The sequence below is a fragment of the Pristiophorus japonicus genome, chromosome 12, assembly GCF_044704955.1.
Source record: "Pristiophorus japonicus isolate sPriJap1 chromosome 12, sPriJap1.hap1, whole genome shotgun sequence".
Classification (NCBI taxonomy): domain Eukaryota; kingdom Metazoa; phylum Chordata; class Chondrichthyes; family Pristiophoridae; genus Pristiophorus; species Pristiophorus japonicus.
The window spans coordinates 92612330-92637557 of record NC_091988.1 but is presented as its reverse complement, the minus strand read 5'-3'; the positions used below and the strand labels follow the sequence as shown (position 1 = coordinate 92637557).

The following is a 25228-nucleotide window of genomic DNA, read 5'->3' as shown; positions in this document are numbered from 1 at the left end:
GGGTTTAAGCCTAAACTTTGTGTTACATGGAGTCCTTCCTGTAATACCAGAGGTCTATGAATCAAAGTAAAGTGGAAAACACCAATCTTTGAGCCACGCATTCATCTCTCTGATCTTATTTACCCTATGCAAATTTGCTCATGGCTCAGGTAATAATGAGATTATTACCTTTGTGGTTCTGCTTTTTAATTTAGCCCCTAGCTGTTCATGCTGCCTCAGCAGAACCTCTTTCTTTGTCCTACCTATGTCGTTGGTACCCATGTGGACTATGACAACTGGATTTTTCCCCCTCCTACTCCAAGTTTCTCTCCAGCCCAGTGTCCTTAACCCTGGCACCGGGCAGGCAACACAGCCTTCGGGACCCATGCTCTTGGCTACAGAGAACATTATCTATCCCCCTAACTATACTGTCCCCTACCACAACATTTCTTTTTACTCCCCCCACTTGAATGGCCCCCTCTACCACGGTGCTGTTGGCAGTTTGCTCATCCTCCCTGCAGTCCCTACCCTCGTCCACACAGGGAGTAAGAGCCTCGAACCTGTTGGACAAGACCAAGGGCCGAGGCTCCTCCATCACTCTATCCTGAGTCCCCATACCTTCCTCAATCATAGTCACATCCTCCTGTCCCTGACCAGGGACCAAATTTGAATTATTTAAGCTAAGGGGTGCCTGGAACGCAGTGTCCAGGTAACTCTCCCCGTCCCTGATGTATTGCAGTATCTGAAGCTCGGACTCCAGCTCATCAACTCGGAGCTGAAGTTCCTCGAGCCGCCAACGTATACTGCAAGGGCTGGATTTTCTGGTCCTTTCCGGTTTTGCCCCGGAGCGGCATGAAAGGCGACATTCAGGTCTCCTGCGCCCCTTCGCGATCCTCCGGTCCCATTTTGCGGCGGTGCTGTACAGCACCACCGGGAGGACCTGCACCGGGTGTGCAACGCCTGTCTCTGCGACACCGGCAGGAGTTTGGCCACTTACCCAATCCGTCCGCCCGCAATGAACGCCTGGGAAATCAATGTAGTCCAGCCATGCCGTTGGTGGTGAGGCCGGTAAAGTACTCCAAAGGTAAGTGCGAGTGTTTGTTCTTTTAGGTTTTTCAGCGATTTGTGTTGTGGTGGTGTGGGCAATGTTTTGGGAATGTTTTTGTGTTTTTTATTTAAAGTTTTTTACCCCGCCCCCCACAGGCCTCTCTCGGAGCGCACATGGCCTGGCACTTTAGTTATCGAGTTTCCCATTTTTGTGCCTCAAAAAGTGTACAATGCCTCCCTTCGAGCTGCGTCCTCTGATGTAGGGCCCAGGTTGCAACAATTCCTTACCAAAGTGCAGAATATTCCCGGCCGGCAACTTTCCCGCTCCGCCTCCGTTTTCACCCGAAAACAGAAAAGCCTCAAATCCAGCCCCTGACGTGTCCACTAGCGTCAATCTCAGACTTGAAAACTCCAACTAACACAGCATCACAGCCTTTTGGGGGGAGAGTTCCAGATTTCCAACCTTTGTGTGAAGACATGCTTCCTGATTTCACTTCCATATAATCTAGCTCTCATGTTAAGATTATGCCCCCTTGTTCTGAATTTCATTAGCTAGCTTCCAGTCCTTGATGAGAGTAAAAGCACACATAAATATTTTAGATGTGAATCATAGTCTAATCTGCTAGGCAGTCAGCAGCTGCTTTAGGCCTCTAGAGGCTGTGGGTTGTCACAAGCTCTTCATTCATTCTGTTTGATACCAAATGTACCAGTAAAATAAGGAACGTGTACCAAGCAATGCAAAATGCAATGCAACAATACTGAATGTAAATTCATCTGCGTTGTGAAAGAAAAGAAAATAATTTTATTTTGATACTAAAGTGTGTTGGCATTGTCTTTCTGAGACAAAATATGTACTTTTCTTCTCCAGTGAACAGCCTCATCCCATTCCATTCCATTCCCCTACTCCGTTATTTTTGGCCCCAATATTAACCTGGGGACAGGAGTGGAACGTGAAGTGGATTACTTAAATTCTACACTTTAACCCCCTGCCCGTTTGGTTTAAAATCGAGGCCTATGGCTCTAAACTGGACTTTGGCCTGTCCTGCAAAGGACAGTAAACCTGTGTCATATGTTTTTGCAGGCTTTACCAGAAGCATTCCTGGACAATAGCCAGACACCAAACGCATTGGGAAAAGGAAGTCAATGTGTCATATGGAACGGTGAGCTAGACAACTGAGGTGAATGAAAGATTTCATTTCTCTCAGTTTGTTTCAGCAATGGGCAAAGAGGCCTGCCTAGATTTGAGGCAGCATAGCTCACTAGAGGTAGAAACTGCACATGTGCAATTATATTAGGACCCATTTTGTATTGGGAACAATATGTCTGGAGACAGTTTCTCTGGAGAGTTGCAAAAACAAGCAATTTCTGGAGAATGACAACAAGACCACCTGAAACGCCAAGGCCCAGTACAGGGTTGGCACAGGCTGTCGTTACTTAGGAGGCATTCTGAATCATTGTGCTGTTCTGACATAAATCTGTCCAAGAACACAAAGTGTTGAAAATAAAGGTTTCAATGTTTGACAGCACATTAATAGAAACTTTACATGAACATTGGCTAAAACACCCAAGTGCCTGCCCTTGTGTTTTGTTAGTTGGTATGATTGGACTAGGATGAGGGTGAGTGTGAGGGGTGGCTAGTGAGATGGGGAAGTGATAATGTCGATTGAGAGGGATGGGTGGAGGTGCAAAGTAAGTTGGTGTGAATAAGGATGTGCAGGATAGGGTAGGGAAGGCAGAGTGATGGGGATGTGATGAGTGGCACAGCAGGATGAGGGTGAGTGTGGCTTTGCAGTAACTTTTCGTGATCCACTGAGATCATTGAAAGGTTTGTGCCATGGCAGCCTGGTCCTCCTGACAACATCCCTGCTTGTGTTCTGTGCAATGTGCAACTAGGCTGCGCTGAGCTCCCTGGGGAAATCCCACTGGAAGGGAAGAGCACCTCCCTGCGTGCTGTGACTCCCTCCATAAGCATATGAAAGGAGTCATGTGGGAGCCTGGGTGCAGGTCTGCATCTTTGTGCAGTACTTGTCAGTGTTTGCAGCACCTCAATGCTGTACAACACTGATAGCACAACTGTCAAAATCAATTTGCGCATGGTCCCTTTAAGGAAGCAGGCTGATGACGCGCATCAAATGATGTCATCAATTGGCCGGGAAACACACTAAACAAGCCCAATCAATGGAAAATAATTTCTACACAGCAGGCTGGAGCCAGCAGTGAGATCAGGAACGGCCACTTACCCCGGCCGAACCAGACCCACTAAGGTAATGTCTACTTTGTAATATTAATCAAAACATTTATTCAATATGATAAACAGACAATTATCTAGTTTGCTTAGTCTAAAGACATGCTATTAAATTGAGAAAAACATAATCCATAATAAATTAGATAGTTTGAATATGCTTTCAACTCTGTAGAGAAAGATAAGACAGGCGGTTTCTTCCCAGGAAGCGTTAAGTCCGCAGCTGTGGAGCATAACCTTGGTGACCAACAGTTCCTTGGAAAGGGGAGTGGTTGGCAAGGGGCCAAACAAACATGTGCAACTTGGACTGAAGTACCACTTCTCTACCCCCAAGCATGAGTTTTGGGCTGATTTTTAACAATAGGAAATGATGCCTGATGATCGGCAAGCATTAAATCGTACAGGTTGCTTCCCCATATCTCTTAATTGGAAGGGGCCAATAGAAAACTACTAATAGGCAGGTGGTGTTCATATGCCCAAAGGCTACTTCAGTCCAAGTTGTACATGTTTGTTCAGCTCCCTCCACTTTCCAATGAACTGTTCGTCAACGAGGCTGTGCTTCACAGCCCCAGGCTGATGTCTTCGTGGGAGGGGACCGCCTAACTGTCTTTTTCTAGAGAGCTGAAAGCAAATTCAAACTATCTGATTGATAAACTAAGCAAACTACACAATTTTCTGGTTATCATATTGAATAAATTTTATGATTAATATTACAAAGTAGGTGTTTCGAGATGCACTTTCCAAGGTGGAGGGGTTCATTAGAAATGACTGTCAGGAACCCCAGATCCCTTCAGTCTGTACTTTGACGGCACAAACCTTTGAGTTTAAGCTGCCGCGCAGCCTGCCCGCTTGCATGGCTTGCGACTGTGAGTATATAAGGTGCACTGGAGTCTTTGGTACAGTCCGCGGGACTCGAAAAGAATATTAACAACTGTGAGGACCAGAACACCCTGGACAATCAGGAAAACCTGGGACACCAGTCGGAGCCCAAACCGACTGACCCATATTGTAAACCACATCCCGTCATTGATGGCACTGCTCCTTCCGAATATCATCCCATCAACGTTCTCTCTCATTTGTTTTATCTGCGTGTGCCCTTTATATTTGCACAGAGGCCGCCCGTGCGCAGGATCTCTCGCAGTGGCAGCGGCTGGTGAACAGCTCGCATGGCACCTCGCGTTTGATCCGTGCGTCTGAGGGGGAACCTTGTTCTCACATCTAAAAACAAAGGCGGGTAAAAGTAACAGATCATCATAGACAGTCCCTCGGAATTGAGGAAGACTTGCTTCCACTCTTAACATGAGTTCTTAGGTAGCTGTCCAATACGAGAACCACAATCTCTGTCACAGGTGGGGCAGATAGTCGTTGAGGGAAAGGGTGGGTGGGACGGTTTGCTGCACGCTATTTCCGCTGCCTGCGCTTGATTTCTGCATGCTCTCGGCGATGAAACTTGAGGTGCTCAGCGCCCACCCGGATGCGCTTCCTCCCCGGTCTTTGGCCAGGGTCTCCCAGGTTTCAGTGGAAATGTTACACTTTATTAGGGAGGCCAAAGTAACAGAGCAGCTTCAGCGTGTGACAGTTTGAGTGTGCTCGCTCCTGTATATCGTAATTGGTCACTTTGCACTTCACCAAGGGCGCTGACAAACAGCTCACATACCTCAGGGACATAAGGAACCCCTCCCCTTTCCAAGGAACTATTAGTCACCAAGGTTATGCTCCACAGCCCCAGGCTGATCTCTTCACCTGTCTGTCTTTTTCTGTCTTGAGTAGGCTCTGCCATTCAATTAGATTGTGGCTGATGTCCAGCTCAATTCCATTTACTTGCTGTTGCTTCATAGCCCTTGATACACTTACCGAACAACAATCTATCGATCTCATAAGATCCTAAGATTACAATAGGAGCAGGAGCAGGCCATTTAATACGATCATGGCTGATCCGATCATGGACTCGGGTCCACTTCCCTGCCCGCTCCCCATAACCCCTTATTCCCTTATCGGTTAAGAATCTGTTTATCTCTGTCTTAAATTTATTCAATGACCCAGCTTCCACAGCTCTCTGAGATAGCAAATTCCACGGATTTACAACCCTCTGAGAGAAGAAATTTCTCCTCATCTCAGTTTTAAATGGCGGCCCCTTATTCTAAGATTATGCCCCCTAGTTCTAGTCTCCCCTATCAGTGGAAACATCCTCTCTGTATCCACCTTGTCAAGCTCCCTCATAATCTTATACGTTTCGATAAGATCACCTCTCATTCTTCTGAATTCCAATGAGTAGAGGCCCAACCTTCTCAACCTTTCCTCATAAGTCAACCCCCTCTTCTCCGGAATCAACCTAGTGAACCTTCTCTGAACTGCCTCCAAAGCAAGTATTTCCTTTCGTAAATATGGAAACCAAGACTGTATGCAGTATTCCAGGTGTGGCCTCACCAATACCCTGTATAACTGTAGCAAGACTTCTCTGCATTTATAATCCATCCCCTTGTAAATAAAGGCCAAAATTCCATTGGCCTTCCTGATCACTTGCTGTACCTGCATACCAACCTTTTATGTTTCATGCACCATGACCCCCATGCCCTGCTGTACTGCAGCACTTTGCAATCTTTCTCCATTTAAATAATAACTTGCTCTTTAATTTTTCTGCCAAAGTGCATGACCTCACACTTTACAACATTATACTCCATCTGCCAAATTTTTGCCCACTCACTTAGCCTGGCTATGTCCTTTTGAAGATTTTTTGTGTTCTCCTCACACATTGCTTTTTCTCCCATCTTTGAATTGTCAACAAACTTGGCTACGTTACACTCAGTCCCTTCTTCTAAGTCGTTGATATAGATTGTAAATAGTTGGGGTCCCAGCATTGATCCCTGCGGCACCCCACTAGTTACTGGTGACCAACCAGAGAATGAACTATTTATCCCGACTTTCTGTTCTCTGTTAGTTAGCCAATCCTCTATCCATGCTAATATATTACCCCCAATCCCGTGAACTTTTATCTTGTGCAGTAACCTTTTATGTGGCACCTTGTCAAATGCCTTCTGGAAGTCCAAATACACCACATCCACTGGTTCTCCTTTATCCACCCTGATCGTTACATCCTCAAAGAACTCCAGCAAATTTGTCAAACATGAATTCCCCTTCATAAATCCATGCTGACTCTGCCTGACCGAATTTTGCTTTTCCAAATGTTCTGCTACTGCTTCTTTAATAATGGACTCCAACATTTTCCCAACCACAGATGTTAGGCTAACTGGTCTATAGTTTCCTGCTTTTTGTCTGCCTCCTTTTTTAAATAGGGGCATTTAATTTGCAGTTTTCCAATCTGCTGGGACCTCCCCAGAATCCAGGGAATTTTGGTAAATTACAACCAATACATCCACTATCCCTGCCGCTACTTCTCTTAAGACCGAGGATGCAAGCCACCAGGTCCAGGGGATTTATCCACCTTTAGTCTCATTATCTTACTGAGTACCACCTCCTTAGTGATTGTGATTGTGGTAAGTTCCTCCCCCGCTATAGCCCCTTGACTATCCACTGTTGGGATATTTTGAGTGTCCTCTACTGTAAAGACTGATGCAAAATATTTGTTCAGAGTTTCTTCCATCTCCATGTTCCCCATCACTAATTCCTCGGTTTTGTCCTCTAATGGACCAACATTTACTTTAGCCATTCTTTTCCTTTTTATATACCTATAGAAACTCGTTATCTGTTTTTATATTTGTGCTAGAAAGTAAATCTTCCCTTTCTTAATCATTTTTTAGTCATTCTTTGCTGGCTTTTAAAAGCTTCCTAATCTTCTGTCCTCCCACTAGTTTTGGCCACTTTGATGCCCTTGTTTTTAATTGGATACTGTCCTTTATTTCTTTAGTTAGCCACGGATGGCTATCTTTTCTTTTACACCCTTTCCTCCTCACTGGAATATATTTTTCTTGAGAGTTATGAAAGATCTCCTTAAATGTACACCACTGTTCATCAACCGTCCTACACTTTAATCTATTTTCCCAACTCTGCCTCATACCTTTGTGGTCTCCTTTACTTAAGCTTAGTACGTGGTTTAAGATCCAACTTTCTCGCTCTCCATCTGAATTTGAAATTCAACCATGCTATGATCACTCATTCCAAGGGGATCCTTTACTAAGAGATTGTTTATTAACCCTGTCTCATTACACAGGACCAGATCGAGGATAGCCTGCCCCCTGGTTGGTTCCGTTACATTGCTCAAGGAACCCGTCCCTTATGCACTCTATGAACTCTTCCTCAAGGCTACCCTGACCAATTTTATTTGTACAATCAATATGGAGGTTAAAATCACCCATGATTATTGCTGTTCCCTTTTTACAAGCCCTCACTATTTTCCGGTTTGTACTCCAACCAACAGAGTTGGTACTATTAGGGGGCCTATAGACTATGCCCACCAGTGACTTTTTCCTCTTATTGGGCTTAATTTTGGCCAGGAGTTGCTCCATTTTTTTTGGAGTAGGCTGCTTTTTCTGGTGTCACTTAAAAATCTTCAGTATCCCCAATCAATTTGCACCAGCGTAACTCACTTAGTTAAGTTTTTTTTAGGTTTGTTTTTTTTTTCAAAAGGGGGCGTTAACAGCCACCTACGCCAGTTCTCCCCATTTAGGCAACTTTGGCCAGCTAATAGTTACTCCATTTCTACTTAGGCCAGCGTATGTGGCCACTTGAGAAAACCCTTGTGGAGAGATAAAGAAATCGGCGCAGATAAGTACATCGGGGGCCATTCGGCCTGGGATAGGGGCAGGAAGCGGAGAGGATCTGGACCTGAACCAACCAAGCCTTACCCTCAGCAATGTTTGCAAACAAAAACTACGAACAATTCTATAAGAAATAAAAAATTAAAGTCCTACCTTCATCTTTAAACTGCAATTCACTTTTCTGCACTCTGCCCGGGAAGGCAGCGGGCCGATGCGGGAGGCCACTTGGCCTGAGCTAGGGGCGTGAGCGAGTGAACTGGCCGGCATCGGGATTCAACGGAGAGGCTGCAAGCAAATCAACGGAGAGGCTGCAAGCAAATCAACGGAGAGGCTGCGGGCGGGAGAGGGAGGGAGCTGGCAAGCAACAGGGGCCACAGAGAGGGAGAGGCTGCAATTCTAGATAATAGCAGTAAACACAGTTGAATAAATCAACAGGGAACTTTGATTCAGTAAAAGTACAAGTGGCTTTTCATTTCTGTTACAGAGGTATATCCGAACGTGAACATATGAGTTCTCTCCCTGTAAATATCGGGGCCTTCATCTCACAATCACTATATTTCAGACACTTCTCGTTTTGCAAGGTGTAGTTTATGAAAAGTGCATATTGATCAGAATTCTGAATTATTCGTGCTCTGAGAAATGAGTGAAAACAGAAAGTCTAGTATCTTCTGTTGGATGAATTACTTGTCAGTAACCCCTGAGTGAATTGATGAATAACAAGAAAGCAAGATATTCTACCTCAGAAATTTGGTCACGAAGGCACAGGCAGCTCTTTAATGGCCGATTGCCAACTCGCAGACTCAGAGCGCTACTGCGCATGCGCGGACATCATTATTCTCCACTGTGCATGTGCAGACGTCCCGGCACATTTTCCAGCGCGGAACGCAGGCTCCACCCCCCGAGTTGACTGGCCACGCTCCACGACTGCAGTGAAGAGGCCAGACAGCGGCCAAAGTTACAACATTGTTTTCCGGCGCATCTCCGAATGTACATAAGCGGCGCAACTTGGGTAAGTGCGCTGAAAAACGGACTCGGCCAAAATTGAGCCCATTATTCCTTATCTCCACCCAAACTGTTTCAACATCCTGATCATTTGAGCCAATATCGCTTCACATTATTGCATTGATTCTATCCTTTATCAACAGTGCTACCCCACCTCTTTGTCCTTTCAGTCTGTCCTTCCAAATTGTCAAATACCCCTGAATATTTAGTTCCCAGTCCTGGTCAGCTTGCAACCAAATCTCTGCAATGGCTATCAGAGCATATCCATTTGTATCTATTTATGCCATCGACTCATCTATTTTGTTACGAATGCTACGTGTATATAGACAGATAGCTTTTAAATGAGTTCTTTTTACCCTTTTTTCCTGCTTGTTTCCTCTGACCTTCAAACTCACTTTCTTCATTTTTGCTTTTTAATTCCAGCTTTACTCCCTTCCCTACTGAATCTATTCTCAGGTTCCCATCCCCTTGCCAAACTAGTTAAAACCCTCCCCAACAGCACTAGCAATCGCCCCCCCCCCCCGCTCCCCCCACCCTGCCGCAAGGATATTGGTCCTGGCTCTGTTGAGGTGTAACCCGTCCGGCTTGTACAGGTCCCACCTCCCCCAGAAGCGGTCCCAGTGCCTCAGGAAACTAAAGCCCTCCCTCCTGCACCATCTCTCTAGCCACGCATTCATCTGCTCTATCCTCCTATTTCTCACTAGCTCGTGGCACCGGGAGTAATCCGGAGATTACTCAGTCTTGAAAATTTCAACTGATACAGCATCCACAGTCTTTTGGAGGGGGGGGGGGGGGACGGAGTTCCAGATTCCCATTAACCTTTGTGTGAAGATGTACTTACTGGTGTTACTTCTATATAGCCTAGCTCCCATTTTAAGATTATGCCCCTTTGTTCTGGATTTCATTAGCTAGCTTCTAGTTTCAAAATGAGCAAACGATTGATTAAAATGGTCTTCATTACAGATCTTGCAGCTCTTGATGAGAGTGAAAGCTCTCCCAAATATTTAAGATGTGAATCATAGCCTAATCTGCTAGGCATTCAGCAACTGCTTTAGGCTGTTAGCGGCTTTGGGTTGTCATAAGCTTTTCATTCATTCTGTTTGATATCAAATGTACCAGTAAAATAAGGAATGTGTACCAAACAATGCAAAAATAAGGGTGTTGCCCTCCAAATCAGAGTAGTTGGAAGGTCAGCCCATTGTAACCTTGGGGTGTAATATTTCCAAAGGGGCATTATCTTTATGAAAAGACATGTTCAAAGATTCAAACAAAACGTTTGGCAAATCATTTTTTGCGAAGGTACTGCCCTCTAAATCTTAGGTAACAGCTATGGAAGAAAAAATAGAATGGAAAATATAGTCACAACTGCAACTTTCTTAACTGCACTCTCTTTGCATGAACACTTACCTTACTGAACCGTACTTTATTATCTGCCTCAATAACAGTGGTTTTCAATCCTTCCATGTATCAAAACCACTAAAGATATTGACAGAATCCTTGTGTTATAAGAACATAAGAAATAGGAGCAGGAGTAGTCCATATGGCCCATCGAGCCTGTTCTGCCATTCAATAAGATTATGACTGATTATCAACCTCAACTCCACTATTGCGCCTGATCTTCATATCCCTCGATTCCCCTAGAGTCCAAAAATCTATCTATCTCAGCCTTGAATATATTCAGAGACTCAGCACCACAGCCCTCTGGGGCAGAGAATTCCAAAGATTCACAACCCTCTGCGTGAAGAAATTCCTCCTCATCTCTGTCTTAAATGGCCGACCCCTTATCCTGAGACTGTGCCCCCTAATTCTAGACTCTCCAGCCAGGGGAAACAACCTCTCAGCATCTACCCTGTCAATCCCCTTCAGAATCTTGTATGTTTCAACGTGGCCAATGCTCCCTCTAAGCTGCACAGCCACGCAGGTGTCTGCCGGTCCTGCGCAGCCTGGGACTGACCTTTACAACGCAAAATTTTGCACTTGCGCTTAACTTTGAAGATACCACGCACTCTAATTTAAAATTAGGGGGAACATTGCTTGTGACATCCCTGAAAATATTAACACACGACCAGGGAATCCTCTGAAAATATTGACACACTCTCAGGGTACCACTGTCCTAAAGGAAAACAGAGGAATGCAAAAACAACTTTGTAATAATTATAATTCAGTAACTCAACAAATACAGAAAATGCAGAAATCTGATGACAGAGGCTATAAAATCAAACCACCTTGTGGACCAGCTGGGATTCCGGGATCCCAATTTGAAAACATATGTCTGACTTTAACCCTACCCTCCAGGCGGAAACCTGCAAATGAGACCTAGGCGTTAAAATCTCGCTGCCTCCTGCCAGGAGTTATAATCCGGGGTTCCCATTCTACACAACCAGATCACATACACAATTCTTCATCTTACAACAACTGCTTACCGGGAGCAGAGACGCTCGTTCAAACCTAACAACTCTGCTCCAAAACCCAGGGTATTATTTTAATTCTAACTAGAACCATTTCTGGAACATTTCTCCTTGCATTTGATGCATATTAAGAACCTTTTTGCAGCAGTGAAAAATATGTCCTCTGTCCACAGATCTTACTATTCACGCTCTGCCACGCCTGTTGCTCGATCTAACATCCTTGATACTGGGGCCCCCGTGGGTTTGCTGAGAATGTTAGTCAGTTCTCAAGTAGTCCTGTAGATCATAAAGGACGAACAATAACACTCGCTTTGCCACTGATACAAGGCAGAGATGGAGTTTAATAAACGACAGTTGACTTACATGGTTCTGCTTGTTGGGGATCCATAATTTACGAGCTCAAAGTTTGATGTTGAAAATTATGAGCTTAAGAACATTTCAGGAATAGAATGTTGATTCCGAAAAGTGACTCGGTGGCTCCCCCTGCAGCGCGGGAAGCTAACGTGGCACTCAGCCAGTAAAATGTATTTAAAGGGGCTTGCCTCCGTTTAAAACATTGCCAAGCATTTTGTTTTGTGCCCACACAGTGCAATCTTATAAACTGCATCTTGTATCAACTGAGAGTGATGCCGGCATAATGGAAACAGCACATACATTCAAACACTCTGATAAACGCAGACACTCCGTTAAAATATAATCCGTCAGCTTGAGTAAATTAAAGAACGGCTGCCCCATAATGAACCAGTTTTAATCTCCATTCAGGCATAATATTGTAAATCAAACAAAAGTCCACCACTGTGAGAAAAATCAGGCAGAATCTTTTCTTCCTCCACATACCAAAAGTGAGAGTAATACAGCACTCCTTTAAACAACTTAAAAAGCTTACAGACTCCCAATACCTGTTGTTACCTGGACTCAGTCTCTTGTCTTTTGAGTTCTTGCTCAATTTTCGCCTTGAGTGCATATGGTACGGGACGTGGCTTGCAGTAAACTGGTCTCGCGTCCTTCTGTACACTGACACTCGCCTTGAAGCCGTGGATTGGATTAGCTGCTTTATGGACCACTTTCAGATATTGTTTGATGACATCATCCTTTGATGCATATCTTGTTTCAACACAAAAAGTCTAATTCCAATCCAGCTTAAGTGATCCCAAACAGTTTCTAACTATTAAGGCATGACTAAGAGAGGCAATCTCTGAAACTGATGCTTGTATTTCTCCGGTATGGTGATACATCCTACAACAGGGATTTGCTCTCTTGAGTAGCCTTGTAGCTCTATCTTCCACTTTTCCAGTGGAAAATCACTCAATTTGGCGAAATATAGTGATTCCGGTACTATGCTCACGGATGCACCAGTGTCGGTTTCCATGGGTATCTTGGTTCCTGCAACATCTATTTGGATGACGATACATTGCAAATTGTTATTAGATACCCTTGTGCTCCTGATGACGTGCATCTCCAGAACCTCATCATCCTGTTGCTTCTCTTCAATGCTGTGTAGTGTCTGGAGATTTCTACTTATAGCATTGAAAGTTAGTTTACTCTTCAGTTGGCATGCCTTCTCAAGATGCCCAGTTTTCTTGCAGAAGAAACTCGCTGCCTTCACATATGGACAGCTTTGAGCAATCTGTTGTCCCAGGCACCGATAGCACGACTTCAATGTACTGTTACCTTGGCCAGTTGCTGAGGCCTTGGGGCCCAATTACCTTTTACTTTTAACCTGTAGCTGATTCACCTCAGTTGTCTGACAACTGAAAATAGTGCGAAATTCTCGAGAGTATTGGTCGGTCATATCCATTGACATAGCTGTCTGACAAGCTAATTCAAAAGTCAAGTTAGGGGTTGTCAACAACTTTCTTCTGCTTGCTTAATTTTTCATCCCATACACAAAGCGGTCACGCAATGCTCAGTCCTGAAAGTTTCTGAAATGGCAGTGAATGGTAGCTTTTTTAATGCTACAATGTACTCACTGATACACTCATCAGTTAATTGATTTTGTATTCTAAAACGATAACTTTCATCAATTTCCAGGGGCTCAGGACTGTAGTGCTAGTTAGAATCTCTGTCAGTGGTGTGTCTTTTGGCTTGATGGGAACAAGCACATTTTTCAGGGTTTCATACATCTCGGGGCCTGCTTCAGTCAGGAAAATAGCCCATTTTTTTTCTAACACCACCCGGTTACGGTTTTCATCATTGGGGACTTCGACAATGCCATTTGCGGTGAAAAACACTTCTAGCTGCTCCACATATGCTCCAAAAGTCTCTCGGTCATGAAGAAACCCACCCAAGTGCCCTATTATTCGCATAGGCACGGCCATCTGGACTCGAAGGGGCTGATTTTCAGCACCTCACCGCCCGCTGCTGCCCACTCCTGCCAACATTCCTCCTGAAGATCCACCCAGTGCCACTTTCGGGGTGGCCTCGAGCGGGTGGGCGGGGAGACTCGCCGGGAAAGGCCGAGTGGCGCAACTGACCTCCCACCCGCCGAGCTCCCAGATTCCACTGGGCGGGAGTTGGCAGGACTCGGCGGCAGAATGGGGTGGACTGTTGGCTGGAGGTTGGTCTGTCCCTGACGGTGAGTGTGAAGAACCTGAAAAAAAGGTAAGTGAACATTTTAATACTTTTTTTTTCAACAGCTACGTGCCTTCATGGCGTCCCCTGAAGGTCTGCGGATACTTTTAAAATTTTTTGCTGTTGTTTTTTTTTACAGGTCTTCGACCCTCCGTGGGCCCGACTCCATCCTCGGTGGCACTTGGGCAGCAAGCGCCTCTGCTGCTGAGAATGTGACCTCCCGCCCACTGCCACTCAGATTAGCGGGTACATCTTCCATTTGCCACCCGCCGACCTTCGAGGGACCTTCTTCCTGAATATCCCACTGTCTGGTACCTCGGCGGCCATCGGCGGCACTTGGGCGGGTGGAGGCCTTGCTGAAAATCGGCCCCCAAGTTCAGCCAAATGTGCTTGAAATTTATCTTGGATTTTTTGCTGTGCTGCAAATCAAAGAACCTCTCAAAGTCTCTCTGTTGGTTGGCTGGACATCCACCAACAAAAATTTAATCTAGGGAATCCAGGAATCTGATCCTACGTCACCGATGTGATATATTCTTTACAACATCAGAAACACACAGACTACAAGATGGCTCTACAGGAACTTTGCATGTGATCTTGTCACATGATCCTTTTATAGTATCGACATGAGTAGTTATGTTACCACAGTAGTCCACTAGATGGAACAGTAGTCCACTAGGGGGAGCTCTATATTACAGAAACATATCTACTGCCGCACAGGAGACCATCTGACCCACGCTAGCTCCTCAACCAAACCTCTCTCATCCCACTTCCCTGCCATTTTCTCACATCCTTTTATATTCTTCCTTTTCAAGTACTTAACATAACTCCCTTTAAAATGTTATAGTTTCTGTTTAAATAGTCAGTTGTGGAACAAGCCCATTTTCTAATATTATCTGTATGACTTTGTTTCTAATTTTGTCCTGACCAATATTTATCCCTCAATCAACATAATAAAATACTAATTATCTGGTTATTGTCACATTGCTGTTTTGTGGGAGCTTGCTGTGCGCAAATTGGCTGGCATGTTTCCTCCATTACAACAGTGACTTCACTTCAATTTAATGGCTGTGAAGTGGTTTGGGACGTCCTGTAGTCTCGAATGGTGCTATATAAATGCAAGTCTTTCTAATTTTAAAATTTCCCCTTTCATTCTTCTAGTGATGAGCTTCAGTCTCTGTCTACTAGTTACCAAATCTCCAAACAATCTTTCATCAAACTTTGAGTTTTGAGAGGCTAAACAGAATTTTCAAAACAGAATTTTGAAAACTTCTGTTAGATTCTCCTTAACCTTCTGTGCTTCAGTGGAAATGCCCCCAATGAAGCAAACCTTTTGTACCTTGTATCACTGGCTGCACTCAACTTCACCCTGCACATCAGTTCTCCCGCCCACATCAACCTCCTCTCATTATGCAGGTAGCCTCCACCTCTCACCATCATCATAGGCAGTGGCTCGGAGTCGAGGAAGACATGCTTCCACATTAAAAATGAGTTCTCAGATGATGGTTAAGACCAATGCGGGAGCTACAGTCTCTGTCGCAGGTTGGACAGATGGTGGCTGAAAGTACGTTGGTTGAAGTGCCGGTTGGTTGAAGTGCTTGGGTTGTCATGTGCTCCTTCCGCCGTATGCGCTTGGTCCCGGTGAAGAGACTCGAAGTGTTCGACGCCCTCACGGATTATTCTCTTCCATTTTGAGCGATCTTGCGCCAGGGATTCCCAGGTGTCGGTGGGGATGTTGAACTTCTTCAAGGAGGCCTTGAGGGTGTCCTTGAAACGTTTCCTCTGCCCACCAGGGGCTCGTTTGCCCTGTCGGAGCTCTGAGTAGAGCGCTTGCTTTGGGAGTCTCGTATCCTGTCCACCGGAGCTGATCGAGCGTTGTCAGTGCTTCGATGCTGAGGATGTTGGCCTGCGCAAGAACACTGACATTGGTGCGCCTATCCTGCCACTGGATTTGCAGGATCTACAGAGCAGAAAAGATACCTGCCCTCATATATGCTTCTGAGACATGGACTATATACAGCAGGCCCATCAAAGCACTCCACCTCTGTAAGCCACAATCACTGGCGAGGCTCTTTCCAGCAACTTCCTCCACCCCAGCACCATCCACATTCCCTCATCTGTCTCCAAAACCTTGTATCTTCACCATTGGGGAAAAAAAATGTCCTAGTTCCCGCCCCAGAATTGCCGAATCTCCTTGTTCCACACTGCTAACCATTAGCATTTCGCCCCAAGATATCTGTACTGCTCCAATTACCCTCTATTCACATGTCAGCACTGGCTCAACAAAAATCCACCATCGCTGCTGTCTGTGCAGAGGTCAGCTCAGAGGCAAACACGTGGGCAGGCCCCACATTATCTCGCGGTTAGCACTCAGCAGCAGAATGGGAAAAAATGTAACAACTCTATGTGCTGTGAAGCATTAGTTGTGAACTCGTCTACGTGTAGAGAAACTCACAAAAAGTGAGTGAGAGCCACAGTTATTTGTTTACAAAACCTAAAGATATTGTAAAGTTAGTGCAAAAATAAATACAGTACTTTTAATAGTACGACAAAAAATGGTTATCCTTATTCTGGATAATGTGCTGATTCCAATGCAGCTATTTTCTCCCCGTAGTTAGGTAGTTTCACTAACATTAGTAAATAACAATGAAACTATTAAAACTGCCGTTAAATGTTGGAATTTCAGTGGCTGAGTGCAGTGCCTGATGTAGTTTTGAGTCATACAGGCCTTAAAGGAGGAGAGAGGTAGAGAGGCGAAGAGGTTTAGGGAGGGAGCTTAGGGCTGAGGCAGCTCAAAGCGCGACCGCCAATGGGGGAGCGATTAAAATCGGGGATATGCAAGAGGCCAGAATTGGAGTAGTGCAGATATCTTGGAGGATTGTTGGGCTGGAGGAGGTTATAGAGATAGGGAGGGACAAGGCTATGAAGGGATTTTAAAACAAGGATGAGGGGAGGCAATGTAGGTCAGCGACCATAAGGGTGATGAGTGAATGGGACTTGGTGTGAGTTAGGGCAGCAGAGTTTTGGATTAGCCAGCCAGGAGAGCATTGGAATAGTCAAGTCTATAGATAACAAAGACATGGGTGAGGATTTCAGCAGAAGATGAGCTGAGCAGGAGTGGGCTCGAGCAATGTTAGAGAGCTGGAGATAGGCGATCTTGGTGATGAAGCAGATATGTGGTCAGAAGCTCATCTCGGGGTCAAATATGACACCAAAGTTGCAAACAGTCTGGTTCAGCCATAGACATTTGCCAGGGAGAGGACTGGAGTCAGCGGGTAGGGAACGGAGTTTGTGATGGGGACCAAAGACAATGGTTTCAGTATTCCCAATATTTAGTTGGGAGGAAATTTCTGCTCATCCAGTACTGGATGTCGGACAAGCAGTCTGACAATTTAGAGACCATGGAGGGGTCGAGTGAAGTGGTGGAGGTCGAGCTGGGTGTCGTTAGTGTACATGTGGAATCTGACGCCTAAATGTATAACTTCAGGACGTCCCAAAGTGCTTTGCAACCAATAAAGTACTTTCTGAAGTATGGTCACAATTGTAATGTAAATGTGGCAGTGAATTTGTCCCACAAAGAGCAATGGCCAGATACTCTGTTTTAGTGATGTTGGTTGAAGGATAAGTATTGGCCAGAACACCAAGCAGAACTCCTCTGCTCTTCCTGAAAAAGTGCCCTTGGATCTTTTACATCCACCTGAAAGGCAAACAAGGCCTTGGTCAATGTTCCCCCCAATATGTTTTTGGGGTGTGCGGCCCCTTTAAGGGGCTGTGTGGCCCATTCACTGTTTCATGCACGTGCGAAATGTAACATTGAAAAAGCCAGTCCCGGGTTGTGCCAGACCTGCTGACAGCTCTGCGGACCAGCAGCTTAGAGGGAATGTTGGCATCCATTTCGTATCTCATTTGAAAGGCGGCACCTCAACAATACAGCACTCCCTCAGTACTTGGTGGGCCTGAAATCAGAGGAATGTCCGAACCTCCTGTGCCACAAAACGAAAGTGGCATCTGAACATTTGAAATAAAAGTAGAAACTGCTGGAAATACCCAGCAGGTCATGGAGCATCTGTGGGGAGAGAAACAAGAGTTCACATTTCAGCTCGATGACCCTTCGTCGGAACTGGATAAGATTAGAGATATAACAGGTTTTAAGCAAGTGCAGAGGCAGGGTGATAAGGTGAAGGGCAGGAGGTTAAATGACAAAAGGGATGATGGTGCAAGGTGAAAGGAGAAGGTAATGGTACAAATAAAGAAACAAAAGATGGGTCCAGAGGAGGTGTAAATGGGAATAGCAGAATCATCAACAGCTGTTGTTATGTATGTAAACCTGTAATTACCATGTCTAACCACCAGAGGGCTTATCCCCTGGAGTCCCAAGCGATCCCACAATCCCTTGGGAGCACCTGTATATAAGGAGGCGTCATAGGCTGGAGAGGCACTCTGAGATCTGCAATAAAGGACTATGGTCACACTTACTTTGAGCTTGCAGTATCTAGTCTGACTCTTTATCCAAGACACAACAGCTGTCATCTGAAAGAAATGGGGGCAGAGGTTATGATCTGAAGTTGTTGAACTCGATGTTGAGTCTGCAGGATATAAAGTGCCTAATTAAAAGATGAAGGGCTGTTCCTCGAGCTTAATAGTATAGGAGGCCAAGGTTGGAGTGGGTGTGGTCCGGTGAATGAAAGTGACAGGCCACCGGAAGCTCGGGATCACGCTTACGGACTGAACGGAGGTGTTCTGCAAAGCAGTCACCCAATCTGCGTTTGGTCTCCCCAATGTAGATACCACCACATTGTGAGCAGCGAATACAGTACACTAATGAGTACAAGTACATCGCTGCTTTACCTGGAAGGGGGAAGGAGATAAAATGGCAGGTGTTGTAGCTCCTACACTTGCACGGGAAGGTGCTGTGTGAAAGAGGAGGGGAGCGGGTATTGGGGAGTATTGAGGTTGGGGCCAGGGTGTTGCAGAGGGAACGGTTCCTTTGGAATGCTGAGAGAGGAGGGGCAGATGTGTTTGATGGTGGGATCACGCTGGTGGTGGTGGAAATGGCGGAGGATGATCCGTTGAACGTGGAGGCTAGTGTTTCTGTGACAAGGGTGGTTCTGGGAGGGAGGGGAAGGGGTGAAAGTAGAACTGCGGGAAATGGAACGGACACAGTCAAAGGCCATGTTATCCAGGGTGGAGGGGAATCATCCATTGAGGAAAAAGGAAGACATATCAGAGCCTCCTGCGCCACTGCTCACAGAGAACACTAAGATTATTTCCACTGTGCGCCCCCATGGATGGTACAGTAAAGTGTACTCGATCCGGTTGCGTATGCACAGTACCAAATGGTGCAGCGGCTGTGGCCTACTAAAGCTTTATGGGGAGTGGGCAGGGAAGTGGAGCTGAGTCCATGATCAGATCAGCCATGATCATATTTGAATGGCGAAGCAGACTCAAGGGGCTAAATGGCCTACTCCTGTTCCTATTTCTTAGGTTTCTTATGTTTCATCAGCTCTATGCAGAGAAGGTCAGAGAATCTGATGTGGCGGGGAGCAGGGAGAGAAGACGGGATTGTGTTGGGGGGGCGGGGCGAGGAGATTGAAAGCGGAGAAAAAGAGAGGGGAGAGCATTGAAGGGGGAGAGGAGAGGGGATCGAAGGGGTAAGAGTGGAGATCGTAGTGGGAGAGGAGCTCAGAGAGGGCACAGAAGGTAGGAACTTGTGGGAGAGGGTGGGGAAGATTAGGAGGTTGGTGTGTGAACGAGGGATGGAGATAATCAGGAGATCAGGGAACGGGACATCAGGAACTTGTTCGGGGGTAGGGGAGGGAGGGAGTACGGTAAGAACAGTGGGTGGGAAGATTGTGATCCAGGTCTAAAGGGCGGGGGTGAATGAGAGCATGAACGTTCTCTATAAGCTGCACAGCTCTCTGCCAGTTCCGGCATTTGCAGTGTTAAAGAAACTGTGAATGGACTGCCCAGCCCCTTCAATGGATGCGAACATTGGATGGGTAGATCACATTCTCACGTCCTCTGTGAGATCTGAATCATGTCCTTCCATCCCCTCCCCCTTTACAAATACACCACGTTCTCACTCTCCTCCCCCCACCCCCGCCTGCGCAGCGGTTCAAGAAGGCAGCTCACAGCTATCCTCTCAAGACCTGGATTTAAAAATTCTCTTCCACGTGTTAAAATTCCTCCATGGCCTCACCCCTTCCTGTCTGAACTCGGCAGCGTGAGCACTGTGCGTGCTCCTAATCCAGGAGTGTGTTCCATGAATGCAGTAGTGTTAGCACTGTGAACTCAGTAGTCTGCCTGACCATGACTGGATCAAATTACACCTTGCACAGATCTTGTTTACTCTCAAGCGAGCAGGATCAAATTACACATTCCAGACAAATGTGTCCCAAGCAGACCAATCAGAAATCTGGTCTTGTCCTCCAAGGGGACTGTCATGTATTCAACCAGTATTGTAACCCATGTATAATCTGACCTAAGTTGTACACTGTGAGAACAATGACCACTAGGTGGTGAACTTGTGGGAGACACTCCTAACCTGGGCCTTTAGGTATAAAAGGGGAAGCTCCAGTGCTATGAAATAAAGGATAGGTCACAGACTGACCTTCTCTCAAGCATGGGCCTCATGTGCATTTATACTGTATAGTAAGGACGTATCAATGGTGACAAGAAACTGGGATTTAAACCACGTGAGCATGGCCACTAGCAATAACAGGGGCAGTCAGGGACGATCGACTGGCAAGGGACCTTTTGTTTCAAACAGCAGCTCATGCTGGAGGCGTGGAGGCACACACTCAGCCAGAGTTTGCAGAGGTGAGCAAAATACCTGCAGAAATTGCAGAAATGAACGCTGGGGGAAATCGCTGGAAGCTGAAATTCAGCGAGTTCATGTGGAGCACGTATACAGTTCATACACCAGGATGCCACCGATACTGATGAAAGTGCTCCTCAATGGCATCCCAGTATCAATGGAGCTAGACACGGGGGCCAGCCGGTCCCTGATGGGTATCAAACAGTTCGAAAAGTTGTGGGCGTCCAAGGCCAGGAGGCCAAAATTATCGCCGATTGATGCACAGCTATGGACTTACACAAAGCAGATCATTCCGATGCTAGGCAGCGCCACGGTAGTCGTGACCCACAAAGATTCAGAGAACAGACTGCCACTCTGGATTGTCCCAGGGGACGGTCCCGCACTACTGGGGAGGAGTTGGCTTGCTGTCATGAACTGGAAATGGAGCGATGTCAATGCAATTTCCTCTGTGGAGCGAGTATCATGCTCACAGATCCTGGACAAATTTGACTCATTATTTCAACCCGGCATTGGCACTTTCATGGGGGCCAAGGTAGTGATTCACATAAAACCGGACGCCAGGCCAGTACACCACAAGGCCAGAGCGGTGCCGTACGTGATGTGGGAAAAGATAGAAGGCGAATTGGACTACCTGCTGAGGGAAGGCATCATCTCGCCAGTCGAATTCAGTGACTGGGCGAGCCCGATTGTGCCGGTGCTCAAGGCGGATGGGTCGGTCAGGATATGTGGCGATTACAAGGCCACCATCAATTGGGTGTCACTCCAAGACCAGTACCCGCTACCGAGAGCGGAGGACCTCTTTGCGACGCTATCCGGTGGCAAACTTTTTTCAAAATTGGACCTGACCTCAGCTTACATGACCCAGGAGCTGGCGAGTGAGTCGAAGAAGCTGACCACGATCACGACACACAAGGGGTAGTTTGAGTACATAGAAACATAGAAAAAAGGTGCAGGAGTAGGCCATTCGACCCTTCTAGCCTGCACCGCCATTCAATGAGTTCATGGCTGAACATGCAACTTCAATACCCCATTCCTGCTTTCTCGCCATACCCCTTGATCCCCCTAGTAGTAAGGACTTCATCTAACTCCTTTTTGAATATATTTAGTGAATTGACCTCAACAACTTTCTGTGGTAGAGAATTCCACAGGTTCACCACTCTCTGGGTGAAGAAGTTTCTCCTCAACTCGGTACTAAATGGCTTACCCCTTATCCTTAGACTGTGACCTCTGGTTCTGAACTTCCCCAACATTGGGAACATTCTTCCTGCATCTAACCTGTCTAAACCCATCAGAATTTTAAACATTTCTATGAGGTCCCCTCTCATTCTTCTGAACTCCAGTGAATACAAGCCCAATTGACCCAGTCTTTCTTGATAGGTCAGTCCCGCCATCCCGGGAATCAGTCTGGTGAACCTTCGCTTCACTCCCTCAATAGCAAGAATGTCCTTCCTCAGGTTAGGAGACCAATACTCAAGGTGTGGCCTCACCAAGGCCCTGTATAACTGTAGCAACACTCCCTGCCCCTGTACTCAAATCCCCTCGCTATGAAGGCCAACATGCCATTTGCTTTCTTAACCGCCTGCTGTACCTGCATGCCAACCTTCAATGACTGATGTACCATGGCACCCAGGTCTCGTTGCAACTCCCCTTTTCCCAATCTGTCACCATTCAGATAATAGTCTGTCTCTCTGTTTTTACCACCAAAGTGGATAACCTCACATTTATCCACATTATATTTCATCTGCCATGCATTTGCCCACTCACCTAACCTATCCAAGTCACTCCGCAGCCTCATAGCATCCTTCTCGCAGCTCACACTGCCACCCAACTTAGTGTCATCCGCAAATTTGGAGATACTACATTTAATCCCCTCGTCTAAATCATTAATGTACAGTGTAAACAGCTGGGGCCCCAGCACAGAACCTTGCGGTACCGCACTGGTCACTGCCTGCCATTCTGAAAAGTACCCATTTACTCCTACTCTTTGCTTCCTGTTTGACAACCAGTTCTCAATCCATGTCAGCACACTACCCCAATCCCATGTGCTTTAACTTTGCACATTAATCTCTTGTGTGGGACCTTGTCAAAAGCCTTCTGAAAGTCCAAATATACCACATCAACTGGTTCTCCCTTGTCCACTCTACTGGAAACATACTCAAAAAATTCCAGAAGATTTATCAAGCAGGATTTCCCTTTCACAAATCCATGCTGACTTGGACCTATCATGTCACCTCTTTCCAAATGCGCTGCTATGACATTCTTAATAATTGATTCCATCATTTTACCCACTACCGATGTCAGGCTGACCGGTCTATAATTCCCTGTTTGCTCTCTCCCTCCTTTTTTAAAAAGTGGGGTTACTTGGCTACCCTCCACTCAATAGGAACTGATCCAGAGTCAATGGAATGTTGGAAAATGACTGTCAATGCATCTGCTATTTCCAAGGCCACCTCCTTAAGTACTCTGGGATGCAGTCCATCAGGCCCTGGGGATTTATCGGCCTTCAATCCCATCAATTTCCCCAACACAATTTCCCGACTAATAAGGATTTCCCTCAGTTCCTCCTCCTTACTAGACCCTCTGACCCCTTTTATATCCGGAAGGTTGTTTGTGTCCTCCTTAGTGAATACCGAACCAAAGTACTTGTTCAATTGGTCCGCCATTTCTTTGTTCCCAGTTATGACTTCCCCTGATTCTGACTGCAGGGGACCTACGTTTGTCTTTACTAACCTTTTTCTCTTTACATATCTACAGAAACTTTTGCAATCCGTCTTAATGTTCCCGGCAAGCTTCTTCTCGTACTCCATTTTCCCTGCCCTAATCAAACCCTTTGTCCTCCTCTGCTGAGTTCCAAATTTCTCCCAGTCCCCGAGTTCGCTGCTATTTCTGGCCAATTTGTATGCCACTTCTTTGGCTTTAATACTATCCCTGATTTCCCTTGATAGCCACGGTTGAGCCACCTTCCCTTTTTTATTTTTACGCCAGACAGAAATGTACAATTGTTGTAGTTCATCCATGCGGTCTCTAAATGTCTGCCATTGCCCATCCATAGTCAACCCCTTAAGTATCATTCGCCAATCTATCCTAGCCAATTCACGCCTCATAACTTCAAAGTTACCCTTCTTTAAATTCTGGACCATGGTCTCTGAATTAACTGTTTCATTCTCCATCCTAATGCAGAATTCCACCATATTATGGTCACTCTTCCCCAAGGGGCCTCGCACAACGAGATTGCTAATTAATCCTCTCTCATTACACAACACCCAGTTTAAGATGGCCTCCCCCCTAGTTGGTTCCTCGACATATTGGTCTAAAAAACCATCCCTTATGCACTCCAGGAAATCCTCCTCCACCATATTGCTTCCAGTTTGGTTAGCCCAATCTATGTGCATATCAAAGTCACCCATTATAACTGCTGCACCCTTATTGCATGCACCCCTAATTTCCTGTTTGATGCCCTCCCCAACATCACTACTACTTTTTGGAGGTCTGTACACAACTCCCACTAATGTTTTTTGCCCTTTGGTGTTCTGCAGCTCTACCCATATAGATTCCACATCATCCAAGCTAATGTCTTTCCTAACTATTGCATTAATCTCCTCTTTAACCAGCAATGCTACCCCACCTCCTTTTCCTTTTATTCTATCCTTCCTAAATGTTGAATACCCCTGGATATTGAGTTCCCAGCCCTGATCATCCTGGAGCTACGTCTCTGTAATCCCAATCACATCATATTTGTTAACATCTATTTGCACAGTTAATTCATCCACCTTATTACGGATACTCCTTGCATTAAGACACAAAGCCTTCAGGCTTGTTTTTTTTAACACCCTTTGTCCTTTTAGAATTTTGCTGTACAGTGGCCCTTTTTGTTCCTTGCCTTGGGTTTCTCTGCCCTCCACTTTTCCTCATCTCCTTTCTGTCTTTTGCTTTTGTCTCCTTTTTGTTTCCCTGTGTCTCCTTGCATTGGTTCCCATCCCCCTGCCATATTAGTTTAACTCCTCCCCAACAGCACTAGGACATTGGTTCCGGTCCTGCCCAGGTGCAGACTGTCTGGTTTGTACTGGTCCCACCTCCCCCAGAACCGGTTCTAATGCCCCAGGAATTTGAATCCCTCCCTGCTGCACCACTGCTCAAGCCACGTATTCAGCTGCGCTATCCTGCGATTCCTACTCTGACTAGCACGTGGCACTGGTAGCAATCCCGAGATTACTACTTTTGAGGTCCTACTTTTTAATTTAGCTCCCAGCTCCTTAAATTCATTTTGTAGGACCTCATCCCTTTTTTTAACCTATGTCGTTGGTACCAATGTGCACCACGACAACTGGCTGTTCTCCCTCCCTTTATGGAATGTCCTGCACCCGCTCCGAGACATCCTTGACCCTTGCACCAGGGAGGCAACATACCATCCTGGAGTCTCGGTTGCAGCCGCAGAAACGCCTATCTATTC

At 45.9% G+C, this 25228-nt stretch overlaps 1 protein-coding gene across 3 annotated transcripts in view; it reads right to left on the bottom strand.

The window, feature by feature from the left end:
- The window catches only part of LOC139277374 (protein SSUH2 homolog), a 93341-nt gene extending 81478 nt beyond the window's left edge, over positions 1–11863 (bottom strand). The window contains exon 1 of one of the 3 annotated variants that reach the window (XM_070895753.1): positions 11757–11863. In XM_070895753.1, coding sequence (XP_070751854.1) covers positions 11757–11781 — 25 coding nt within the window. In that variant the 5' untranslated portion in view covers positions 11782–11863. Of the gene's footprint in view, positions 1–8721; positions 8738–11408; positions 11554–11756 lie in introns of those variants that run through there. The other 2 variants (XM_070895754.1, XM_070895755.1) reach the window with 2 other exon arrangements.
- Positions 11864–25228: the final 13365 nt, after the last annotated feature.